At 41.4% G+C, this 13,469-nt stretch overlaps 1 protein-coding gene across 1 annotated transcript; it reads right to left on the bottom strand.

Moving 5' to 3' along the window:
• Positions 1–5,361: 5,361 nt before the first annotated feature.
• Positions 5,362–9,234, bottom strand: LOC306960593 (adenine nucleotide translocase lysine N-methyltransferase). Its single transcript, XM_079553024.1, has 6 exons — positions 9,170–9,234; positions 7,750–7,925; positions 6,939–7,043; positions 5,855–5,995; positions 5,711–5,761; positions 5,362–5,621 (listed from the first exon to the last, which is right to left on the bottom strand). Exons 2-6 carry the CDS (start codon positions 7,915–7,917, stop codon positions 5,439–5,441), a joined length of 648 nt encoding a protein of 215 aa, XP_079409150.1. The 5' UTR covers positions 7,918–7,925; positions 9,170–9,234; the 3' UTR covers positions 5,362–5,438.
• Between the last annotated feature and the right edge of the window lie 4,235 nt (positions 9,235–13,469).

Here is a 13,469-nt window from a genome sequence, read left to right as displayed (position 1 = left end):
AAATAGTTCGATTTTGCAAACATTGTTCTATACTGTAACAGCGATGTGCATAAAGATGTGCCTGTGCTCTTGGAGTCACACTGTTTCTGACCTTCCTTGTTTGTCCGGCTACAGCTGAAGACTTGAAGAAGCTTCATCCCCCTTTGAGCAGCATCATTGACAACTTTCCTTGAATGCCAGTTTTAGCAGTCTTCTGAAAGTCTTGATGTCTGTGGCAGATCCAGTTTCAGAGAAACACATCGTGCTGGTGGTCTGATCTGCTTCCCTTTATAATCTGCTTGATCAAAGGCATCACAAAGCTTTGGTGGAACCTTTGAACCTTCTTTTTTCAGAATGAATCATCAGCTTCTTCTGTTCTTGTGTCACGTTGGAGATGAAGAATGCCAAGCCAACCATTTATTCACTCACAGCGTTTGACACAAGATCTGGCCCTGATGGTTCTTGGGTTACGTCGAGTGCTAAGACTCTCTCAAAGGTCTTTTCAAAGATGTGATGTCGGTGAGCAAAGTGAAGGACATTTCCTCCAAGTGTGCGTTCAGTCAGAGTGCAGGCTCCAGTGAAAAGACCACTGAAACTTTGAGCAGCTTGAAAACATCTATTTTTTCTTCCAAATTTCTTTCGAAATTATCTTCTGGATGCCATAACCTAATGCAGGGTTCTTAATAAGGTTGATAAGGAGATAATGTTTCCCTTGTGCTCAACACAAGCAGATAAGTTGCTTGGACTCATTGTTATTAAGGTTATTACATGGCACCTTCCCAGACACTTAAGTCACTACAGTTTCATGCACTCTTCCTTTACTCTGCTGTAGTGGTTGGAATGCGTGGCTGCCAATGGTGCAGCACTCATGTATACTAGGTGAGTGTTTCCCAACCAGGGGTACGGGGACCCCTTGGGGTACTTGAGCACTGGACAGGGGGTACTTGGACTTACCTCAGATTTAAAAACGAGAGGAAAGAGATAGCTTCAATATTACTTTCAAAGAAAAAATAGTTTTAATTATGATTTTGAGTAAAAGGCTTGACTTTGAGAGTATTTTTTCTGTATTTTGAATATTACACTACTAAATACTGAATAATCCATGTTTAGTTGCTTGATTTGTTAAAATTTTGGCAGGATCTTTGAGGTAGGGATACTCGGAGTATAAATTAATGCCTCAAGACAAAAAAGGTTGGGAACCACTGCACTAGGTGATTAAAGTGTCTTGCTTAAGGACACAGTGACGGGATGCACCAGTCGGAACTATGATCCAACCACCGACATTTGAGGTCTCTCTGCTCCACTACGTTTCTAAAAAGGCTCCAAAGTGAGAAGTCAATCTGTCCATGATGTGTGTTGATGCACACTCTAGGGACAGTAGGTGGCGCTGTGCAGATGTTCTGACATTTTGCCACTGACTCACAACAAGAAAGGTTTGTCCTGATCGAGTTGCCGTACAGGTGTGGAATTCAAGCGCGATTGTCATGTTGAAGCTGTAAGCTGCAAAGTCTTTTTGTATAACACCAATTTAAACTGCAAATACTTTAGTACTTTTTAACCAAGAAACATTTACTGATACTGGAATTATATTTGACCAGTAGTATCTGTACTTTTACTCAAGGTGCCAAATGAAATCAAATACTCTGACCAATAGTAATAGCAATTGAAGTGGTGACGCGAGTGAAACTAGTGTTTTTTTGGCTTTGACTAAAATAGATCAGGTCATTGCACTCACTGCAAAAGTAAAATCACAGGCAAACGTTGACTTTCTTCAGTGGCTCCATGGAACCATTGAAGAAACCCTGTAGTTTAAAACTCTATAAATATGTTCTGAAAGGCATGTTATTCTTGAATTGGTTTAGCGTCTTTTTCTTAAAGGCACACTGATCAACATTTTATAATTGTACTGTTGCCTGCTCTTAATGAGAAGCTAGACACAGCAATTAAAGAATGGATTTCAATGTGGACCTAACCTATTAAAATAATATTTAGCTTCTTTTAGTTAATATCACCATGGAGACGAGCTGGAGACGTCCCGCTCCTGGTGAATTTACAGTCAGGTCTGAGGAGAGCCGCTCACAGCAAAGACAAGCGTTTGTTTATATTTTTCAACAGTTAAACTATTTGTTAGAAAATATTCAAATATTAAAATATCGAGCATTCGATACAGCCATTGACTCTACTGCTGTTTTTATGCATGTTTGTATTTATTGATGTCTATTGTGATTCTTGTTTTTATACTGGAAAGCACCCTGGCTGTTGTAAGGCGCTATACAAGTCAAATTTGATTGATTAATAAAATAAACATATTTATCAATGGGGTGAAATGTTACGTGGTGTGGCTTTAAACTCTTAACCCCCACCTTAATCAAGCACATTTTTTGTAGGTAATCTTTACCCAAATCTAAAACCTTCTCGACTGGAGCTTACAGGCTATAGGCCAGAGTAACACCTCATTTGAAAGCTAAGACCCGCAAAACTGATCTAATATTTTTCCTCATGTTGTTGTCATTTTTTCATCAAGCTTGCTTGTTGCATTTTTGTCGCTCTTTTGATGCTTTTTTTGCTGCGTTTTCATCCTCATTAAAGAGACTAGATACAAGTTGGTCATTGTATGCTCACTACTGCCACCTCAGGTCATACGTGTAACTGCAGCTTCTATATTAAGCTCATGCATGACGGCACTTCGGACCCGAATTAACACCTTTTTGAGTGACAGTGCAGGATTTTAGAGGCAGGTCTGAGCTCATTCTACACATTAGGACATGGCTGGAATATGTAGGGGGAGGAAAATACCTAGTTTTAACATTTTAAAATTTTATTTGGGTCAAGTCAAACCGGAGAAAATGTGCTCGGCTCAGGCGGGGGTTAAGAGGTTAAGCGCTGAAGCTCTTAGATATGTTTAACAGGTGCAAAGTGAGCAGAACGTTAGCTACAGTTGCAATACCTGTCAGGAAAAAATGCAATTAGATATTTTTCTCCCCAAAACTGTAGAATCTAACCAAACTAAATGGACTTTTCTGTGTTTTAGAGTAAAAAACACTGGCCAAGTTGCAGTTTCTAAACATTGCACCGGCGTTAAAGTAAACGTGGTCTCATGGGTTCAGATGAGTATAACTTATAGGATCTAATAGCCCTCTCCTTATGAACGTCGACAGTCCACTCCACTCTGTCTCGACACAGTGGAGTCGTAAAAGCGAGCGCCTTCTGCACTGCAGGCACAGTTAGAAAAGCAATTTCCTACAAATGAATCTGCGATGCGCGATAAGGGCAAAAATTAAAGCAAGTCACATGATCATGATTTGAAAACGAATGGGTTTCTTGTCATCTGTAATTGTGTGGATGTGATAACAGTAATTACCCAATTCAGAGGAGTTTGAGGGGATTTTTTTTTTTTATCTGGACGAGGGCGCAAGTTTTTTGGTTTCGGGAAGCACTCATTCAACTTCATGTATTTCATTACTATTATAACTTTATTTTTGTATTTATTTTTTCACATCTTTTGATCTAATCCAAGTATCACAAACGTAAAGCACATATCAGTTTGGAAACACAAGACAAGAGGAACATCGTGACAAAATGCCAAAAAAGTGTGTTCCCCATGCTCTAACAGAGAGTTAGTTCTGATGAAAGTGCTCCTAATAATAGCAGCATCCGAGGAGGAAGAGCCTTTAAAAAATGCCTGCGTCATTCGTTCTGTGAAGGTTGTTGATAATAAATGCCTTTTTGTAAGAGATGGGAACAAAGATCAGTCAGAACATGCGTCTGGGAGAGAGAGAAAGAAAGGAAAGTCAATATCCTGATTCCAGTAACGCTGACATGCTGCCTCCCACTCATTCTGTCCAAGAAATAATACACAACACAACGGTAGCGTGTTTCATTCATTTTTCTGATGGTTGGAATCATGCTCTAGTTTTTTCCTAAAGTAATGGGGCATTTAAGGTGATTCTTTTTGAAGTGAATAACCAGAAAATACACAAATGTTGGAACTGATTGCTATTGAAAAGGGATTATGTGGACAAACATGATGGAATCTTCTTTTAAATGTGTATTTAAAACTATTCTGGCATGATGGCACATTAGTTCACTTTTTCACTTCACGGCAAGAATGTCCAGAGTTAGACCCCGAGCAGGGCGTGTGGTTAAATATGTGTCAAACTGAATTAATCTCCAGTAAAAATCACAAGTTCTGTCACGGGGGCTTTTCCTGTTGATTCTGCAGATGTTGCCGCTTATTCAGCCCTCTGTGTGATTCATACTATAAGCCATTGAAAGCTGTTTTGCTCACATAGCACTCTTTCATTTCCAAATCAGATTTATGGCACTAGAACTGAAATACATGTAATTTCAAATGTCAATTCGGGTGCAACACGGCTGCAATATATCCTATCTTATTTTTCAACTAGCACTCGCCATTTAGCACTTTATTTTATTCATCAACCTTTATTTCAAGGGGCTAGATGCAAGTTAGCCATTTTATACTCACTACTGCCACCTCAGGTCATACGTGTAGCTGCACCTTCTATATTAAGCTCGTGCATGACGGCAATTCGGACCCGAAGTAACACCTTTTTGAGTGACAGTGCAGGATTTTAGAGGCAGTTGTGGTGAACAGGTCTGAGCTCATTCTACACATTAGGACATGCCTGGAACATGTAGGGGGAGGAAAATACATAATTTTAACATTTTTAAACTTCGTATTGTCCCTTTGAGCGTCGACATAAACCCATTTAAAAAGATCATTCTCCAAAAAGTGTTTGAAATGTTCACACAGGCCTCACATCTCCACTTCAGATGAGTTCAAATGCAGGAAAATACAAAGAAGCATCTAAAATACACCTCGAGAAAATAATTACAACCCCTAAATAAATTATGCTCAAATGCGATTTATTAATTACAAAGGCCATAATTAACTTTACACTTTACTGTGCGGACGTCGAAGTGGTCTATTTGCAAGACTGAGCTCACGCACAAAGACCAGACTGGTACGTATCAACTCGTCTAAGCTCAGGTAAGAACTGTTCCTTTAAGCACGAGCGCTAACCGCTGCACCACCGTGCAGAATTACAGCATTTCTCTGATTGGTTAATTCACCTGTCAATCAAATCTTCCAAAAACAGAACTCGGCCCTAGGTCTCAGGCTCTACGTCTTAGTACAATAGGAAAACTGTGCAGCCTTTCTAATGACAACAAATACAAATCTTAAATTGTTGATGCTATTGTGGAAAAAATATTGTTCCACTTTTTGTTTCATGTGGATAGGCGCAGTAATTACAGAGATTTTAACCAAACACCATCCTAACACACCCGTTATCCTTAGGGGCATCATTCTGAGCACTCTCCTAAGTTAAAAGATAGAAAAGTTTGTGAAGTGCAGTGACAACACTCCTCATACTTCATCATATTGGATCCATCGGGATAGCACTGATGGTTGGAGATGGTTATCCCCCATGGCAGCTTCACATTGCACTAGTTGATTTAGTCAGACTGGCTCGCACAGCGCTGATGTCATAGGCCCAGGTCTGGTCCAGGCCGGACCCCAGGGAGGACTGCGGAGGCCAGCGAGGAAACGGGAAGCGACACGCGACCACAAATGCATCGTCAGGAAGCTCCTTCAGCAGTTTGTCACCAAGTACCTCCATCTGTCAATAAAGCAACTTCTTTAACTATTTTTTTTAACATGCAACATTTCCTGTGCCAGTTCAACTTTTCTGTTATGCAACATTCTCACCGCTCCCGGTGCAAGAAAGGCTGTCACATTGTTGTACGAGGACAAATCCGTCTGGGCAGATAGAACAAAACAACATGGATAAAGAACAGGGCAGGCCTCACCAGCTCCAATAAAGAAGCTTTTACAAGGGTTAGCTGAACTGACCATCCAGAAGTCAGTTTTAACAAAGTTAGCCTGGCTGCAGGGCGGTCCTGTCCAGTGGGCCTTGGCTTGAGCATATGCCACTAAAATGGAATTGATCTCAAAGCCAGTGCATTGAAAGCCGACAGAAGAGGCGGCAAACACCTGCAACATGACACAGAAGTCAGATTACAATTCAGACTTATTGGAGAAAATTAGCATATATAGCATTGTTTTAATACTAAATAAGTGGCTAGGCCTTAAAGGGATATTTCAGGATTTTTGACATAGGGCCTCATTTCCTAGTTATCCAGAGTGTTGCTGGTGCCTGGAGATATTTTTTTTGTAATTCATGCAGTTCTTATATTTGAAGAGTTTCGTGCCACTAGGCTAGTGCTAGGCTAGCGCATTTCTATGGTATCAGCTAGCCTGCAAGTCTGACCCGCTCCACAGTGCACCTGAGGCAAATCACTTATAACACCAGACTAACCATATAAATGTGTGTCAATAGAATAATTTTTGGAATATAACTGACCTTGCATCATATGAATGATCGCATTTTGAGGGACTATTTTCTAGCAGATCACTCCGCCGCTGCTTAGCTTATACAAACACGAAGCTGCTCAAATATAAGGTATTTTAAATGCAAAATGGTTAAAATTACTCTATCGACACAGACATTTATATGATTAGTCTGGTGTTATAAGTGATTTGCCTCAGGTGCTCTGTGGAGCGGGTCAGACTGTTTTTAATGCAGGCTAGCTGATACCATAGAAATGCGCTAGCCTTGCATTAGCCTAGCGCCACGAAACTCTTCAAATATAAGAACTGCATGAATTACAAAAAAATATCTCCAGGTACCAGCAACACTCTGGATAACTAGGAAATGAGGCCCTATGTCAAAAATCCTGAAATATCCTTTTAAGCGTTTATGACAGATCACTTCCATCAGTCTGCAAGTGTAAAGTGTTTTTGGGGGTCCAGAAAGGCACTCAAATATTGTAAAAAGCTTTGGTAACCTCCTTGTAAACTTGGACGAATTCCCGAGCATTCAGTAATTCCCATGTTAGCACCATGTCATGCAGTGAAACATGTGCAGCCCACTCACCAGCCGGCCGTCCCCTGACCCCAGATCTGCCAGACGGCCCGAGCGTCCGTGGAGGTGCTTCAGAACGTTCCCCGTCTGCTGCTGGCTGGAGGGTAAATATGGCACCTGCAAAACCACACAGTGCGTTTCAAACAAGAGGTGGTGGTTTTGGTAAAAGAATCACTCGGTTGTACTACGGTTTGGTTTTCATGTAGTTTACCGCTTACTTTCATATATGTTGAGCGGCTATTACAACAACGGACTCATTTAGTAAACAACCATAAACAACCAGGCCAGCTACTGTCGTTTACTTTTGCGTGACAGTAGCTGTTCCCTGAAAGCTGTAAAATAAACTCATCCCTGTGAAGAACTGGGATGTCGGATACGTGTTCGGAAAGTTAGGAAGGAGTAATATTGGACCACAAAAATAATCTCTATCATTGTTTCAATTATAACCTGGCTTGAGCCGTTTCACTTCACTTTCTTGTTGTCACACATGTCACAGTTGTTTGCATATACCGAAGTTACATGTTCAAGATAACATATGTAACATTTTCTTTTACCAACATTGTCATTTCTATTTCTTTAGAATGAAGTCTTTGCATGTAAAGACGGCTTTACTTAATTATGATTGAATGTAGACTTACCACAAAGCTCCTTTTCCCACATTTGCTGTACAACAAAGAACTACGCTCCAAAATAAGCAAATCATTGTTAAAGTGCAAGTTATGACGAGGGCCAGTTGCTCTGATTACAAACACCACGTGCAAAATGTACTCTTGTGGGGAGGAATCGGAACATTACAATGACAAAAGAGGGTCTGTTTAATAACCTTGAGTTTCCATGGCACTCTGCGCAGGCCGGGCAGAGCGAACAGGCTCCAGAGTCCATACAGGCTGGTCAGCATGGCCCCGGTGCAGGCTGTCACCCATGGGTGCTCCCTCCTCCTGAGTGAGAGAGGGCCCTGGTCCTGCAAAATCACCTCTATGCAGTCCTCCATCGCAGAGCCTGGCAGAAAAAAAAGTTTGGAGTGGATTAAATACCCAATCTCATTTGGTCGTTGTTTTGTCACTGCTGAATTAATTTATTAAAGCTGACTTATCGCAGCTGATCTCCATGGTAACACAGGGCAGTCAGTGCCATATTAGGGGACAACAGACAGCTTTTGCTTTCTTAAAGTAGGCAGAAACTGATCAATATCTATCTGTAAAAGTTACATAATTACATAAGTAAGCCAAATGGCCTTTTTGGCCAGAAGCACTACATACACACTGAAAGTTTTCAACCATTTCTATGGTGCCAGTCGCCAGGAGACTTTAAAGTGCATCATTTTTCAGCAAATATGGGTATATTTAAGCTTTCGGATGTCATTTCATTTTGTGTAGTAGCCGTAGTTGTAGTAATTCCTGTTTCCTCTCTGACAGCAAAAAAAAAAGAGAAAGACAGGAGAGATGAGCAGTTGGCAGCAGGTTCAGTTTGTGTCAAAATAATTATCCAATATGGCGGCAGGTTGCATTTTAGTCTTGTGACAAAAAAATTCAATGCATTTTAGTGATTTACAATCTACAGCATGCACCGGTATTTAGTCACACACAGGCCTTTGTGTTGGACAAAAGCAGGACACAGAGCCTTGTATGGATCACAGTTCACACAAAATGGTTAGTATTGGCAATTCTATGTAGTCTTTTCGATGGGCGACTGTTACCATGGTTTCTGTAAACTGTTGCATTTATGGCAGCAAATCTTCAGAAATGTCAAAAAGTCTCTCAGTTAAAATACCCACCAAAAACCTAAGTATCCATGAAATATCACGCAAATCATCTTAGGAAGCGTGATTATTATGCATTATTAGATTAAAAACAAACCTCGGAGTTCACTTTCTCAACAGCAGATGGCGCAACAGTGACCTCTTCCACAGTAACTATTTAGAGAAGCATTGTTTTGTTGACCTATGCTGGTTCAAAAAATGTCATCCACAAATGTAAGCAGGCTGTGGCAAACACGATCTCACTCTTTCTTATCTTAACGTTTTCCTCATCCACACGCGCATTACGTTTGGACACCAAGTTGTTCCAAAGGAGTCTGTTTTTTGTTTTGTTTTTCACAACATCGAAAGCACAGCAAAATGACAGCAAGTGATAAGGATGGATTGCCCTGAAGTCACACATGTTAGTAGCACTGCATGGTCTGCTCGATATTTGGAGGTAAGTTGCGCACGTTTTTGCAGAACATGAACAGTATGTGGCGCTTACCTAGTACGCCCCCTGTTTCGACGTAGCGCAGCCAAGCAGCACGCACGTACGCCAGGCAAAGCGTTGTTGAGATAACAGCCCGCCCTACGAACTTGATACCGCCCTATCAAACGCATGCGCTCTGATTCCATTGGAGTAAAGACCTGCCAGACAGAGCGCAGGGTTTAATACGTGCCCAATCTGAGGCTGCCTGCGCTTACGCAATCCATGTTGTGAGTGGCTATTTCTGACTATTTCTATTTCTATTGCAGCGTTAGGTTTGGGTTGGGTACAGAATGGCTAAAAAATAAAAATAAAAAATAAATAAAAGTGTGTGATGTTCTAAGTCTCTGCATCTCTGAGCCTGCAGTGCACTCTGTTTCACAAATCTGTTAAAGCCCACCTGAATCAGAATCAGTATAGTGGTATTGCCATTGTTTGAGATCAGGTTCACAAACTAGGATTTTTTATCTCGGTACAATCGTGCGACATGAAACACAAAACATATAACACATAATTCAGATAAAAAATAAACTATAAAAACTTTCAAACTTAAGGCTATAAGGGCATAAAGAAGATTAAACTAAATACAAATATGATAAAACAACAACGACATCTTGACACAGAACAACAGCGTGAGTGTATATTCACAGATGTGCAGGTGTTAGCAGCAGAGTGTGGACAGACCACATAGTCAGTGCAAACGGCTGGAACAGGTTCTTACATTCATGAGTTTGATACAGCGTTATTGGTCTTAGATATATCGGGACGATTTTTGGGGATTTTACAATATCAGCTATTGGCCGATCTAGTGCCGAAAAAGACTTCCTGTTTTTTGCATTGGAAAGAGCAAAGTCAGGGCTATAAAGGGACTATATGGGGTTTAAAAAATGTTAAAACTAAGTTTTACATGTTCCAGCCATGTCCTAATGTGTAGAAGGAGCCCAGACCATCCATCCATCCATCCATCCATCTATCCATCCATCCTTCCATCTTCTTCTGCTTTATCCGGGGCTCGGTCACGGAGGCAGCAGTTTCAGCAGAGATGCCCAGACTTCCCGGTCCACACACACCAGCGTGTCCTGGGTCTTCCACGAGGCCTCTTCCCACTGGGACATGCCTGGAACACCTCCCGCGGGAGGCGACCAGGAGGCATCCGGAACAGATGCCCGAGCCACCTCAGCTGCTCCTTTCGACGTGAAGGAGCAGCGACTCTACTCCGAGCTCCTCCTGGGCAACTGAGCTCCTCACCCGATCTCGAAGGGAAGGGTGCGCCCGGCCAACCTGCGAAGTAAAACTCATTTCGGCCACTTGTATTCCCGATCTTGTCCTTTCGGTCATTACCCAAATCTCATGACCATAGGTGAGGGTGGGGATCGATCGGTAAATCGAGAGCTCAGACCTGTTCACCACAACTGCCTCTAAAATCCTGCACTGTCACTCAAAAAGTTGTTACTTCTGGTCCGAACTGCCGTCATGCACGAGCTTTATATAGAGGCTGCAGTTACACGTAAGACCTGAGGTGGCAGTAGTGAGTATAAAATGACCAACTTGCAAGATGGGAGCTCACAGCCAATCACCTTCTCAGCAGCAGCACAATGCGCCGCAGTCGATGCTTGTCCTGGTCTGTAGCGCCGGGGAACCACACGGTGATGGAGGAGGAGAGGATGGACTCGCATCTTGGTCGGCAGCTTAAGTTTACTCAGATGCCGCTGGAAGAACATCCTTTGGCTTTACACAAATCTAAAAACTTACAATAATGTGACAGAAAAGAAAAAAGTGACGAAAAGTGACGAAAACGCAACAAAAGAGCAACGTAAAACGTAACAAAAAGGCAATGGCATTTCCCCCCTACAAAATTGACGACAACGCAGCAACAGTGTGAGGAAAAAGATCTTTTTAGATGAGTTTTGTAGGTCTTAGCTTTCAAATGAGACATTACATTGGCCTATAGGCTGTAAGCTTTTAAGAGCTTAAATCTTTTTTGTGGCTACCCTGCTCGGCTGACATTGTTATTCACTTGCATTTTTCCAAAAAATAGAAAAAATATCTAGATAAAGAAAGAACATTAAGTATTTAAAGGAACAGGCCACAGTTTTTTCATACTGATATGTTCTTACCTGAGCTTATACGAGTTGATACGTTTGTGCCCGTGGAAGAGCATGGTAACGTCTGGGTAAAGGCAAACTGGTGAAAATATGTTTGGTTAAGGCGGAGGGCAAGAGATTAAAAGGAATGTTATTGGGTTGTTCTGATCTCTTTAAAGCATATCTATGGCATGTTAAATAAAAACCTTTGTGGAAAATACAATATTTCATACGATATATGGCAAATGACAGTTTTATTTGGGTCGCAACTTGTCATCTGAGGGTAATGGCGAGTCCCAAAGCCGTACCACTTGAGAACCACTGATGTAAAACATTGGCATTTGCAGAGGAAAGTTCTTTACTTTAGGCTACTATGGTGAGGTTCGGCCCCTGGTGTTTTGGCGATGATGAAAACCGGCCCTCCACGCCACAAACTTGCCTACCCCTGATTTAGACCCTAAATTTTATTGCATTTAATCCTTGGCGCGTAAATCCTGTTTGGCCCTCCTGGTAGTTTGTTCACCTAGAGATAGGTTTCAGTCAAGTGAATTTCCTGTTATGGATGCCATTTTGAGGGTCGATTCACCAACCAGTTTCCCCAGTTCAAGCAGCATATCCTTTTTCAAGTAGTCTTTGAGTTCTACTTTTCCAAGACTACATGCAGGTTGCAATTATTTAAAATTTTAAATCATTGTTTATTGATTAGTTTCTCATTGGCTCCCACCTCTGCCTTTAGACCATGCTTTGAATACTCAAGAAATAAGAATAAAGTATTTCTCAACTCAATGTAACTCATTAGGCCGCCCTAAAAACAAAAAAGATGTAATTGGCCAGCTTTAATTCCTCAGCCTATTTGAAGCCACAGTGCTCAGCCGCATTTTGACTATCCTATAATTTGATGCAGTCGTCTCCATCGCTGCACTTCCGCCCTGGCCTCACCGTGCGCCCGCTCCGTTTGAAAGGCCCATAATGAGAATATTCATCAGCACTCAAGCGGCTCTTATCCGCTCTCTCTCTCTCTCTCTCTCTCTCGTGCTCTGGAGCGATGCTCATGCTGCTCAGGCTGTTGCAGATGCTGAACTGAACCAGGGGGGACGGCAACCAGCAGTGACGCAAACACGAGAGGCCATTTCTGCTGCTTGAAAAAACACAGTTACAGCCAATGTTATCCGGGTTTCATCCACGCTTACACACGGTCTAATGGACTTATATGGCAAGGTAAGATCATATATGCAGTAGTTACTTTTAGCAGGTCTATGATTTGTTCTTAGTTTCTTGACATATTAAAATACTAAATATAGAGGACTTTTAATATTTTGTTTCTTGAAAATATAGATAAATGTCACTTTGTTTTGAGCATATGCCACGAAAATGGAAAACTCAACTAATCAGACCAGGAATTAGTTAATAACAAAAACAACAACAACAACAACAACAACAACAACAACAACAACAACAACAACTCTAGGCTATATTAGTGACAAGCTGTAGCCTATATACCAAAAGCCGATACCAAATCCCTCTATGTTTAGTTCCAATGCAATCAGTACAATTCAACCACTTGACTCCCACCTGAACCGAGCACATTTTCTCCTTACGCCTTACCCAAATATAAAAGGTTGCAGCCTATAGGCCAGTGTAATGCCTCATTTGAAAGCTAAGACCTACGAAATTGATCTAAATTGATCTTTTTTCATTGCCACTTTTTCATTGCATTTGTGTCACTTTTTCAGTTTATTTTGGGGCGTTTCATTCCTTTTCCTTTTGTTTTCGTCTTTTTTTTTCTTTTTTTTTCTAGAAGCTTTTAGTTTTCGGTAATACCAAATTTGACAAAATGTGCTTGGTTATGGTGGGGGTTACGAGGTTGAAACATATTACAATACATTTGTACTTTAAATCAATTTCTATATCAGCAGATACAAATGCAGATTATTGTGTTTGATAAAAACATTGTTGCATCTTTTGAGGGGGTTTAAAACTGTCTGTAGTGGCTTAAGGCTATAAAATAAGCTAAATATAGACTGCTGGAAGCTAACGCCATCGTGTAGGCAAAATGAAATGAGCCGTTTTTGAAGCCTACACTTCGCCCGCTGCATTCTGGGAAACGTAGTGCAGTAACCTCCTCTGACGGCGGTGAACCAATTCCTTACCGTTCCCCATCAAAACTACAAAGCCTTTGCCATTGAAAAGAGCGTTCGCGGTGACGTCCCAGATACGCACGAGACCGGCTCGCT

This window comes from Gobius niger (assembly GCF_951799975.1).
Source record: "Gobius niger genome assembly, chromosome: 1".
Taxonomy (NCBI): Eukaryota; Metazoa; Chordata; class Actinopteri; order Gobiiformes; family Gobiidae; genus Gobius; species Gobius niger.
This window is presented reverse-complemented; position numbering and strand designations above follow the sequence as displayed.

What these genes read in the sequence shown, in the direction of transcription:
- LOC306960593 (XM_079553024.1), bottom strand. Translation starts at nt 7,917, where the DNA reads ATGGAGGACTGCATAGAGGTGATTTTGCAGGACCAGGGCCCTCTCTCA. An exon ending in GAGTGCCATGGAAACTCAAG is followed by an intron (nt 7,044 to 7,749) that starts GTTATTAAACAG and finishes GTGGTTTTGCAG; the next exon opens with GTGCCATATTTACCCTCCAG. An exon ending in GGTCAGGGGACGGCCGGCTG is followed by an intron (nt 5,996 to 6,938) that starts GTGAGTGGGCTG and finishes GTCATGTTGCAG; the next exon opens with GTGTTTGCCGCCTCTTCTGT.